The sequence below is a fragment of the Onychomys torridus genome, chromosome 21, assembly GCF_903995425.1.
Source record: "Onychomys torridus chromosome 21, mOncTor1.1, whole genome shotgun sequence".
In the NCBI taxonomy this organism is placed as follows: Eukaryota; Metazoa; Chordata; class Mammalia; order Rodentia; family Cricetidae; genus Onychomys; species Onychomys torridus.
The window spans coordinates 32,040,700-32,052,809 of record NC_050463.1 but is presented as its reverse complement, the minus strand read 5'-3'; the positions used below and the strand labels follow the sequence as shown (position 1 = coordinate 32,052,809).

The window sequence follows — 12,110 nt, the reverse complement described above, 5'->3', positions numbered from 1 at the left end:
GAGCTGAGCTCTTAGCATTTACTGTCCCATCCTAGAGGTACTTATTACCCATGCTATAGCTGTGTAGGGCGCTCCCCATCCACTGGTCTACCTGACGTCACGCATGGGCTGCAAGACTTGGTGAAACGGTCCTGTGTGGACTTGTATCTTGAACTCAGGGATAAGCTGAGCTCCAAGTCTAAAGGGAGCCTCCGTCCAAACCCCGGGAGCCCTTATCTCACCTGCAGCCTTCTTTTTAGGTCCCCAGAGCCCTGGTCAACCTTGTGGACTTCATGAACCCCAGTATCATACGGCAAGTGTTCCTGAAGAACCCAGACAAGTGCCCAGTGCATCAGGCCAGGTAGGCAGGCACTGGTCATCCCATCCAAGAGATCTCCTAAGTCTCGGTCTGGCCTGCCCATTCAGCAATGTCTCCCGAGAGTCTCAGCAGCTTAGTCCTTCCATGTCCATAAATAAGGACTTAAACTAGCATCATTCTCTTCTGGTCAGGAGCCTTAATTCTGTCCCTTCCCTGTCCCAGGTGCCAGGCAGGAACTTTGGTGATAGCAAGAATCACAGGGGCCACTATTCAAGAGACAGAGTAGCCCAAATTGAAAGGGTAACACAGAGTGGTTTTCTGTGAGGCTAAACTACAGTGGAGAGCAAGAGACAGAACACCCAACCCAGGCTCCTTGAGAAGGGGGTGTTGGGGAAGGGAAAGGATGGCTGTTCAGCTTCTGTAATTGGGTGGTGGGTACACAGGTGTATGAGTCCTCATCCTTTACACCTTCATGTACCTATTGACTTAAATCTCACAGGGGCTGGAGAGATAGCTCAATGCCTAAGAGCACTGGCTGCTCTTCCAGAGGACCTGAGTTCAATGCCCAGCAACCACATGGTGGCTCACAGCCATGTGTAATGAGATCTGGCGCCCTCTTCTGGCATGCAGGCACACATGCAGGCAGAACACTGTATACATAATAAATAAATAGATCTTAAAAAACAAAATCTCACAGAATTTACTGTGCCCCAGGCTCTGTCTTGAAGGCATTGGAAACACAGATAGCCTTGACTTAGGATTCTGACCTATGTAATGGTGCAAAAGCCACATGTACTCAAGAGAAAACATACTCAGAATACAGTCTTTTCCTGGACCAGAGATATGTAGTCCTGTGCTCTCAAGTGACTTTGGAAGCCCCAAGAAATACCCCAAGGAAAGCTCCCCACCCCAAATGGAAACCATGCAGCTCACTATGGCATATGGAGCTGCTATGGTGAAATATTTGGTAGGTAGGTATAGCAAATGAATTTTTCCTTTTTCCATTTTTTGAGGGTATGGTATACATCTGTGTGTGCTGGTCTATATGGAGGAGCACACATGTGAGAGTGCACGTTTGTGTGTGCCTGTGAAGGCCTGAAGTTGATGGCAGGACTCATTCCTGACTGCTCTTCTACCTTATTCAGTGAGGCAGGGGGTCTCAGTCAAACCCAGAGCTCACCGATGCAGCAAGTCTCGCTAGCCAGCTTGCTCTGGGATCCTCTGTCTCCATTTCCCTAGACCCACCTGGCATTTCTGGGGCTTCTGGGAATCCAAACTCTGGCCTTCCCATGTGTACAGCCAACGTTTTAACCACTGAACCATCTGCCAGCCCTGAATACGAATGTTAACGTACAGTATTATAAACTTACCATGAGCTTATTGGAATGTCGCCTCCAACGTATGACAAAGGTCATCGTTAACTTACCTCTTTTTTTTTTTTTTTTAATTTTTAATATTTTTTATTCAGGCTGGCCTCGAACTCATGATCCCCCTGCCTCCGCCTCCTTCAGCAAATCCTAGCAGTGTGCACCACCACAACCGGCTTTAACTTTCCTCTGAATGTAAAGTGCATATGACTGAAACTAACTCATAATCAAAGGAAAGGCTTTGGAATAACATTAGAGGAGGTATCTCAGGATATGAGTACCAGAGTCCTGGTGTGCCTGCTTGAATACCAGGATGCATTGCTATTTTATTTTTTTAATTAAATATTGCATTCTTGTTGCCTGAGTTCATTTTCTGGACAGAATGCAACAGGCCTAGCCTCTGAAGCCCAAGTCTAGTACTTGTTACAGCAGACTCATTCAAGCTGCAGATTCCTCCTCGTTGTCACTTTCTCGAGGACCTAGGACAGGCACCTCAGAACCTCCAGGTGCTTGTGCTCCTAAACCAGGGTTTGAGTGAGCCTTGCTACCCCACCCAGCTCTGGGTGGCCAGACGCAGTCCCGGAATGGAGGGAGCTTCAGCTACGGACCTTCTTGCCTCCCCTTCTGTATAGTGTCCTGTGCAACTGTGTTCTGAGCCCGGGGGAGAATTCCCATGAGCTGGCCAGGTTGGAGTCCTTCACCCAGTCCTACCAGGTAAGGTAGAGGAGAGCCCCTTTCCATGTTCTCTTCCTATTGCAGCCCAGAGCTCCCTGGGGGGGGGGGGTGCATGAAGGAAACAGAGCAAGACATCAGCTAGCCTGGACCCCTCCCTCTGCCCCACCTGGCTGAGGGTCTGTTTCCTTGGTTGGAAAAGCCCCAGTAGCATCCAGGTGACATTGGTGTGGCTGAGGCCCCTTTAGGGGTGGAGGGTGATAAATCTCATTGTTAGCCAGTAGGCCTGGGGTGTCCCGTGAAGCCACACTGGAGGCCAGCTTCTCCCCATTTCTCTGGACCCCATTCTCTCACGAGTCCCCACAGACAAACAACAAGAAAGGGGATTACTGGATGAGAGCCTGGGAGCCTGACGAGCTCTGGAGTGTCTTCTCTGTTTTGTTTGTTTGTTTGTTGCCTTTAGAGATGGCAGGTCTAAAACAAAACAAAACAAACAAACAAAAAAGGCCAGGCGGTGGTGGCACACGCCTTTAATCCCAGCACTCGGGAGGCAGAGGCAGGAGGATCTTTGTGAGTTCGAGGCCAGCCTGGTCTACAGAGTGAGTTCCAGGAAAGGAGCAAAACTACACAGAGAAACCCTGTCTCGAAAAACAAAGACAAAAAACAAAAAGCTAAAACAGTACATCCATTTCCAAACTCTCTAGAATGGGATTTGCCATCAGAAACATTTGCATCAGGCCGAGTCAGCTCCCTTGTCTAAGGGGATAGGACAGGGACAGGGATGCTGTCTGCTGCCTGTCCTCACCCTATCCTGTGCTAAAGGCTGCTGTTTGTGTGCGTGTGTGTTCCCAGAGTAGCATGCTCCAACTGGTGGAGTCCGGCCGTTATGATACCCGGGAGGACTTCTCTGTGGTTCTGCAGCCCCTTCTCCTCAACGCCAGGCTCCCCATCCTAGAGGTATGCCCCCTCCCCCAGGCTCTGGAGAGAGAATGGGCATCCCTGCAAGAGAACCATCAAGGCAGGAATGCATGAGAATGGGAAAGACACAGAGAGCTCTGCAGATGTTATGCCAGCAGGCACAGTGCCCTTTTACACCAGAACCCAGGCATTACACAGATAAGATTGCCACAGCTGCCTTGGGGGAGACCCATGAGCCCCATAGAACAGAAGTGAATAGATGTGCTGTAGCCTTTCTAAAATCAGAGAAAACGTAAAATACAGGCAAGACGCACAGACATCCAAGTCTACGCTAGTAACTTGCTGCCACGTGTGGTCTCCCTCACATGTGGCCCTGTGGCTATAAAAGAGAGTTCTTGTATGTTCCCACCCCTTGGCCATACGTGTTGCCCGGCACTTCCTCTCAGTGCAAATGAGCTCTGTGGGCAGAACAGGTAAGCCTCTATCCCAAGACCTCAGACAACTTGGGGGAAGCTGGAAAAAGAACAGAGTAGTGTGTCCAGATGCTGCAGAGAGAAGAGCTGGAGTCAGGTGACCTGCTGGCCCGCTGTCAGCCCTGGCCAGGCCTGCTTGTACCTTCTCTGCCTAATTGTGGAGGCTGATAGTTAGCATCCTACCCCTCCCCCACCTCACCCCACCCTAGCTAGTTTAGTATTAGTTACTTTTCTCTTCATTGCGACCAAATGCCGGACAAGGAGCTTAAGGAAGGGACGTGCTTGTTTTGGCTCACATTTTAGTTTAAGAAGAGACACAATGTATCCTGGCAGGGACGGCAGGGTCAGGAGCATGAGGCAGCAGGGCACAATGCAGAAAGCAGAAAGCCAGGAACGCTGATCCTCAGTTAGCTCTCTCCCTGTGCAGTCCAGTACCCCAGTCCATTCCATGTGGGTCTTCCCACCCCAAGTCACCCAGTCTCTGTGAGGTTGATGTCAATATTAACCAACATACTACCCAAGACTTCCTGGAGAAGTAAGAAACTAGCTTCTTCATGTACAGCATGAGTTAGGGATTCTACAAATGTGCCCAAACAGAGCACTTTTAAATAAAATAGGGAGAATGTGGAGGCCAGAGAAGGTACTGCTTGAGGTCACCCAAAGCTCTTTATCTGTGGGAATGCCCTTATAATCCCTGGCATGTTCCCAAAGGGAAGAGGGTATTTTGTGTTCATTCCCCAGGATCACATGGCCTCTGGCTCCCTCTAACCCCACAGGACCTTGAGGAAGTGTTGATCTCTTTCAGGATGGGCGTCCAGATACATCCTTCTTTGCCCCAGACTGCATCCTCCCTAACCAGAAGTTCCACTCTCAGCTCTCGAGAGCCCTTTGGGCCAATATGGTAAGATAAAGGACGGCTTCTGGCAGCGTAGACTAGTGCAAAGCACCAAGCTTACCAGATGTGGGGCGGGCCCAGAGGGACAGCAGCTGGCACATCAGTAGATGTCTACAGTGTGGCCATGGAGAATCCTGGAAATTGACTTGGCCAGGTTGCACTGCTGTCCTCTGTGTTTGTCAGCTATCATGAGGACTGCTGTCTATCTAACCCATCAGAAGGGCTGGGGACATGGCTCAGTGGGTAAGCAGGATCCTGAGGGCTCATGTAAAAGCCAGGTATTGGGGCACACCGCCATCATCCCGGTGCTGGGGGACAGAGATCCCAGGAGCTTGCTGTCCAGCCAGTCTAACTGGAACAGCACACTCCCAAGTTTAATCAGAGCCCCTAACTCAAAAACGAAGGTGGAAAGCAGCAGCGAAAAACCCTTGACACACTCACCTCTGACCTCCATACACATGCATGGGCATCAACTCCTAAATGTGCATACGCTCGCGTGCGCGCACACACACACACAAACACACACACACACACACACACACACACACACACACACACACACACACACCAGCAGAAACCCTGCATTTATTTATTCAGCCTTTTCTGTACACCACTACATATGCGAGGCAGTTGAAACCACATAATCTCCTTTTAGCCCCTCCACAGACACGCAGTCTCACGGGAAGTGTTTTGAGTTTCCAGAGAAGCCAACTGACTTGCTCTGGATCCTGCTTGCCAGCACCTGACAGAGCCTCAGGTCAAAGCCACACCCCCAAAATGAAGTTCTGATGTTCACTTCTTCAGCAGGAATCAACAAGCTTGGTGTGTGTTTCTTTTCTTCCCCCATCAGCTTGAACCTCTGGGAAAGAAAACAGATACTTTGGACCTGAGAGCATTCATAGCCATGGCCTGCCCGACCCAGGTAGTCAAGGAGGGACTGCTTGGTCTGTCCTCAGAAACTGGCTAGACCTGTCCCTCTCCCTCCTCCTCCTCCTCCTCCTCCTCCTCCTCCTCCTCCTCCCCCTCCTCCTCCTCCTCCTCCCCCATCTCTTCCTCTCCTCCTCCCCCCCTCCTCCCCCTCTCCTCCTCCCCTCCTCCTCCTCCCCTCCTCCTCCTCCCCCTCCACTTGCTCAGCCCTAGGCTGAGAGATGGACTTGGGAGACAGGGAGAGGGAAATGTGGCTGAGCTGCTTCCTTGGAGATGGGTGATAAAGTTGGGTCCTCACAAAGAGGAGCCAGGGAAGCAGAACCAGGAGGGCAAGAAAGTGTAGAGCCGATGGGACTGTCTAGGTATGGGTGGAAGGGCCAAGAGAGGGACCCAGGAGCCCAGAGCCTGGGCTAGGTGTTCTCCCCACGAAGAGGGCCAACAGAGGGGGTCACAACGGGAGAGCCTGAGCTACCATCAGGGAGGGCTCGAGAGGACCAGCCTGAATTGGCATCAGGAACAGCTCAGTGCTCCTTTTAAGGAGGAATATGTTCAACGTGACTTCAGGCCTGGAGTGGGGGCAGGTTCACGTTCCCCTTGCCTTCAGCCTGTGTTTCTGGTTTTGTGTTATGGCTTTTTATCCAAATAAGGCCAAGGCTAGAGAGCCCTTGGTGGCCATAAAAGCAGAGTGCCTGACCTAATGTGGGAGGCTGGGTTTCCAGTCTGGGTCAGGCTGCAACCAGCACTCCGCCCTTGCCCCCCTCCCCGGCCCCCTGCTTACCAGGCAGAGCCTCAGCCTAGGCTCGCAGCTCCCTTGGGATATCTGCTGGGGATCCCAAGAAAAGGGGAGGCCCCTATCCTGCTCCGTGCTCCCTGTCAGCTGCCTTTTCCATCTCAATCTTTAGTACCTGGCTTCCTCTGATATACCATGAGCAAGAGGGGCAGGAAGAGGGGGTAAGGGCAGTAGCCACAGAGGGCTCAATGGCTGGATCTAGTGCTCCAAGCAGAGGAGAAAGTCGAGTCATGTGATCATCAGCGTGCATAGGTAGCTTGAGTGCCAACGATTGATCAGATGCTGGGCAAAAGGGCTTGGGTGAGGCCTCTTTATGCCATGTGTGAACATATTGCCACTTCCTGAGGCTGCCCAGGAGCATTGAGGGGGAGGGACCTGGGCAGTTTGTGCAGTAAGGGGCATTTGAAGACTTAAAGCAGCAATTATACCATAAGAATTTCATTTTCCTTCTCTTTGTGAGCCCTTGTATGTATGGGTGTGCACGCATGCGTACACAGAGGCCAACGGTTGATGTTGGATGTTTCCAACTGTTCTTCACCTTAGCTTCAAAATGGGCTCTCCTAAGGACCCTAGAGCTAACAACTTGGCTATAGACTGGCTGACTAGTAAATCCCATGAATCCCCCCCCCCCCCCCCATTTCTGCCTCCCCTGGTCTAGGATTACAGGCTCAAACTTCTACATCTGGCTCCTTGTATGTGTTCTAGATCCAAATCCAGGTCCTCATACTTCTGTGGCAAACACTTTACCAACTGAGCCATCTCCCCAGCATAAAGCTGAGGTTTGTAGTACCTGTATAATGGATGTGAACACACTGGATATCAAGTACAAGAGTCCCCCCCCCGCAAAGTGTCAAATCTCGGCCATCACGAGCTCTTCCTCCTTACAAACATGATATGCCAAATTGAGGTCCCGGCCCTGGGTCAGGGAGGGTCCCTTCACTGTGAGCCCCAAGGGATATTATGCCCCTCTCTGTCCCAGTTCAGGCAGGGAGCCCCAAAGGGGTGAGGCTCTACCTAGAACTTCCAGCTTACTTCCTCCATTCCAGACAGAACCTGACCTGACTAACTAACTATTGATGAGCTGAGGAGAGATCCAGCTTCCTAGAGCCTGTAAAAGCCCAGCCCAGGAGAAGCTGTTGCTAAGCAACCCTGGAGCCCATTCCAAAAGGGTCCATCTGTTGGGCAGCCCAGCTTCACAGCACAGTGTCTCAGGTGCCATCTGCTCCCTGCCATGTGCCTCAGAGCCGTACAAAAGTCCACCCGTCTCTCCGTGTGAGCGGATGAGGGGGACAGGCAGTGCACATTTTCATCCAGGCTGTGTCTAAACATAGAAGCCACAAGCAGGACCTGGGGGGTGAGGGAGGGGCGGAGGCAGCGAGTTGGGAGTGAGTCCTTCCAGAAGGGCCCATCTCCTCCTCCACTGCCAGCCTCACTGATACCATGATAGCACATTCCACTGGGCCAGGGAGGGTGACTTCGCAGTACACCGTGGTGGTTTTAGGATGTTTTTGCAGAGTGGGCGAGTTCCATGCAACTGAGTCTTGATTAGCTCCGTGGACTGTTCTCCTCTCTCTGCCCCTTCAGGACCTCACTCCAAAGCTGAGCTCTGCCCTTTTCCAGCTTTTACCCTTCTTGACCCCTGTCACAGTTCCGTTTCTCTTTGGAATCTGTTCCTCCCTGACTTGATAAGGCTTAAGCACCTCCAATTTTTTTCCTGGTTGCTTCCCTTCCTACCTCATAATTCCTCTCTCTAGCTCTGAAAACGAGGCCCCCTCAGACTTCCTGGTCTCGGTCTTTTTGTGTACATCCCCACTCTGAAGTTGGTCTATTTCTAGAGATATCCCCCCCCCCGCCTTGAACTTCATAGCTCCAGCTTCCACAGTCTCTCACCCTACCACTGTTTATTTTTTCTTTCCCAGACACCCATCCTAGATTTCCAAACCCTTAAGACACGTTTCCTCTTGGAAGCCACATATGGTATAAGATTACCGCTCCTACCCAAGACACGGAGGAGGAGATTAAATGTATACATAGCCCATCAGAAAAGCCCCCTTCCTTCTCTGTAGACCTTTCCATCTAGCTACACAGCAGCCAGGTTCTCCAGCCACTGACTCAACTGCTCGCTCTTGCCTGGACTGAGCCTCCTTGGCAGCCCACGGAAACCACCGGGCAGCCTCCCGTCTACCTGCTCAGGCTCGAAGCCAGGAATCTCTCATGTCGTCAGCCCCACCCCAGGCCCTTTAAACCAGCCTGACTCATGTGCACTAAAGCAACCAAGAGCCAATAAAAGCCAAGCCCCAAGGTCCCCTTGTCCTCTGATCCCTTCGGCATAGTCTCCTCTCCCCCAACTCATGCTTCCTATGGTTAGATAAACAGTTCCCAGACACCTAGCTCTTCCAGAAAGGTAAACGTGGACTGTGCCTTCCGCTCCAGCCAGGACTTCTCTGTGGAGGGAGAATCATCACTAGCACCCACGCCCAGTCTTGTCCTGAGGGATGTATGTCCCCAAGTCTTGTGTCAGTTCCCTCGAAAAATTCCGCACTTCTAGTTCTGCTGGTCTTTATTGCTTAGGGAGTGTCTCATGTCTGTCTTTCTTCCTTGTGCCTGATGGACAAATCTTCCCCTGCTCTCCACTTGGTATCTCTCTGGGTACAGGAGCTGGACACGGGTGTAGATTGGTCTTTTATAGAAGGCACCCAGGCTGCCCTCCTGGGGTGACTGTTGAGGCAAGGTGGATGCCGAGGACACTGATCTGAGACAGCCTAATTAACTAACTATGCTGCATGCCATTACAAGCTTCTCTGTCTCGCACGGGCAACATCTCCTGAGTCGCTGGTCTCTGTTTCAGCTTGGAGTGCTGAGACAGAGAAGAAAAGGGGAGACAGGCCTCAGCATTTGGTCGGCGGGGGGGGGGGGGGGCAGTTCAAGACAGGTTTCTCTGTGTAACAGCTCTGGCTGTCTGGGAATTCACTCTGTAAACCAGGCTAGTCTCAGACTCACAGAGATCTGCCTGCCTCTGCTTCCCGAGTGCTGGGATTAAAGGCGTGTGTAACCACACCCCCACCCAGCTAGCTTCAACATTTTAACCCTCCTCCTCCTCCTCCTCCTCCTCCTCCTCCTCCTCCTCCTCATCTCTTCCTCCTCCTCTTCCTCCTCCTCCTCCACCTCCTCCTCCTCATCTCTTCCTCCTCCTCTTCCTACAGCTACCCCTCTGTGAGTCAAAAATAAAACCTCTCCCAGCTGAGTTTACCACAGAGACTTAGTTTACAGCACCTGGAACTGATCTCTAAAGACACCTGTCCAACCGCCTGACTTTCCCCTCTCCGCTCTCCACACCTCTGACTGTTCGGTTCCCATTTTTTCCCCCAGCCTTGGTCTTTCTGATCCACAAGCCCGTTCCCTGAGTGCTCCTAGGCCTGGTCTACCTCACTGTTTCCTGGTCCAGGTCTTAAGTTGACTTTGCTTTACTCGGTTGTGGGTCTTCTCCTCATTTGATTTTCTCCTGGTTCTCCTTTGCCCCCCCCCCCCCCCCCGCCTCCTCCACCCTTCTTTGATTAACCCTTCACCTGCCACTGGGTGGCCTGGGAGTGTTCCCCTGGCTTGCAGCAGCACTGACTGTACAACAGGGAGGTGAGGAGGGCCTGCCTGGAGGACAGGTTAGTCAAGGGGGAAAAGTGACCTAAAATACAGGAAGCCAACTTAGAGTGAGTCATAAATCCACACAGCACAAGGAAGAGAGAAAGAACAACAAAAAAAAATGCCAGGTAATAAAACACACTGATCATCATAACCCTTCTCCAGAAAGAAAATGGCTGAAATGTGAGTCTTTTGCCAGAAAGAAAAAAAAAATAAGAAAATAGGTAAGACCGAGGACTGTGGAGATGCGCATAATTGCTATGGTCTACATGAGATCATGGAGCCCAGACCGCAGAATGTGGTGAACTTTCTCTCAGCCTTTTATTTGTGCCTCCTTGGTTAATAAGGGCTTACAAAAACCCTTCTGGAATGGCTGAAATTGTGTCTATTCAGCTCTTTGCAGTTCGATGCAGAACCCTGTTAAATAAACCTAGAAGGCAGGGTGGTTAGCTCATACACAGCCTCCATGCTGTTAGATAACCTCCCTGGGTCATTTTTTTTTCCTCCTAGGATGAGCCCTTCCTGAGAACCTTCCGGAACAGCAACTACACATACCCTTCCAAGCCAGCCATTGAGGTAACCTCTGACTCATGTCTGGGCCTCTCAGACACAAGCTAGTCCTACCTGCCAGGGACTCGGGGTGTGGTGCAGATTTCACTGTTAAGCCCAAATATATCCTTCTGACATCCTGGGAATTGGAATGTACAAAAAAGGGTCCGGAACTGAGGCCCCAGAACGGTCCTGACATGTTCTTAAATTGTCTACCTGACGTCAGCGGCCAAGCAGAGGAAGTGCCAGGGACCAGCGTGCACTGACCTTTCCCGTCCTGGGCTCGGCAACATTGTGTCGCATTAAGCATCTCAGTCTTTCAGAAGTGGACAGTGGGGGCGGGGCAGGGGTCATGAAGTGCCATCAGCTTCCTGAAGGTGGAACCCTAAACTGAATGGGAAGGAATCTCTGTGCCAGGGGTGGGGCATGGCAGGAAGCTGACGCATATCCACACCGAAGCCCCAGCCTTAACTGAATACAAGTCACTCAATCCCGCTCTGAGCTTTCAGAGAGCTCTTTGGCTTTAAGGATCAACACTCCGAAGTTGGCTTGCCAGATCCTGTGCCACACCACACCACACCACAGCACACCATAGCACACCACACCTTGAAGGACCTAGGCCTGGTCCACTGGAACAGAGACTTGAGCATTTTACATTCATGTAGAGGGCTGGTGGGGATTTAGAGATGCATGTGACATGGTCCTGACCTGGGTAGTTAGAGCCAACTGTTTATTAAGCACCTACTATGTGTCATGCACTATTTTAGGGCGGTAGAAACTGATGGGACTCAGCTTTTGCAGAGAGTCCCATCTGCTGAGCTGAGACATCTAGGACATAGCTAAAGTGATCATTTCAGGTAAGGGACAGCCATTGCTCAAAGGAGAGAGATGGGCCACAGGAAGGATGGGCCACAGGAAGGGTGGCTGATTCTGATGCATCATGGTTGCTGAGCCTGTCTGAGAAGGGGAGATTTGAACTGAGACATGCAGCTTGAAAAGATGCCAGCTGCCTGGAGGACCAGAAAATGTCAAGCAAAAGGGCCAGAAAGCACAGAGGATGGGGGTGAAGTGAATTGAGGATAATCGAGAAGGAAAGTCCAAGTGGCTGGAGTCAGGGCATGTGACTGTGGAGAGTAAACAGTGTGGGAGATGAGAGCAAAGTAGTACTCAAGGCCAGGACACACAGCCAGGATGCCTGGGGATGAAGATTAGGTTTCAGACAGGAAGCCATGGGAAGTTTGAGGATTTGGTACATGATTTTTTTTTTTTTTTTGGTTTTCTGAGACAAGGTTTCCCTGTGTAGCTTTGTGACTTTCCTGAAACTCACTTGGTAGCCCAGGCTGGCATGTTTGGTACATGATTTTAAGAGACCTCTCTGGCTGCAGCATGGAGACTGTACCAGACATCCATGACCAGGGGGATCTTGCTTTTTGAGATAGAATAGCATGTAGCCCAGGCTGTCCTAAAACCTGTTATGTAGCCAAGGATGACCTTGAACCCCTGATTCTCTTATCCCACCTCCCAAGTCCATGGGTTCTGGGTGTGCACCACCACACCTAGCTTTTACTTAAATCTGGGTTTGGTT

General features: G+C 51.2%; 1 protein-coding gene across 1 annotated transcript in view; it reads left to right on the top strand.

Moving 5' to 3' along the window:
* The window catches only part of Plb1 (phospholipase B1), a 94,820-nt gene that overhangs the window by 57,936 nt on the left and 24,774 nt on the right, over positions 1–12,110 (top strand). Inside the window, exons 35-40 of the mRNA XM_036171024.1 lie at positions 240–340; positions 2,298–2,379; positions 3,190–3,294; positions 4,534–4,629; positions 5,474–5,545; positions 10,487–10,552. Coding sequence (XP_036026917.1) covers positions 240–340; positions 2,298–2,379; positions 3,190–3,294; positions 4,534–4,629; positions 5,474–5,545; positions 10,487–10,552 — 522 coding nt within the window. The remainder of the gene's footprint in view (positions 1–239; positions 341–2,297; positions 2,380–3,189; positions 3,295–4,533; positions 4,630–5,473; positions 5,546–10,486; positions 10,553–12,110) is intronic.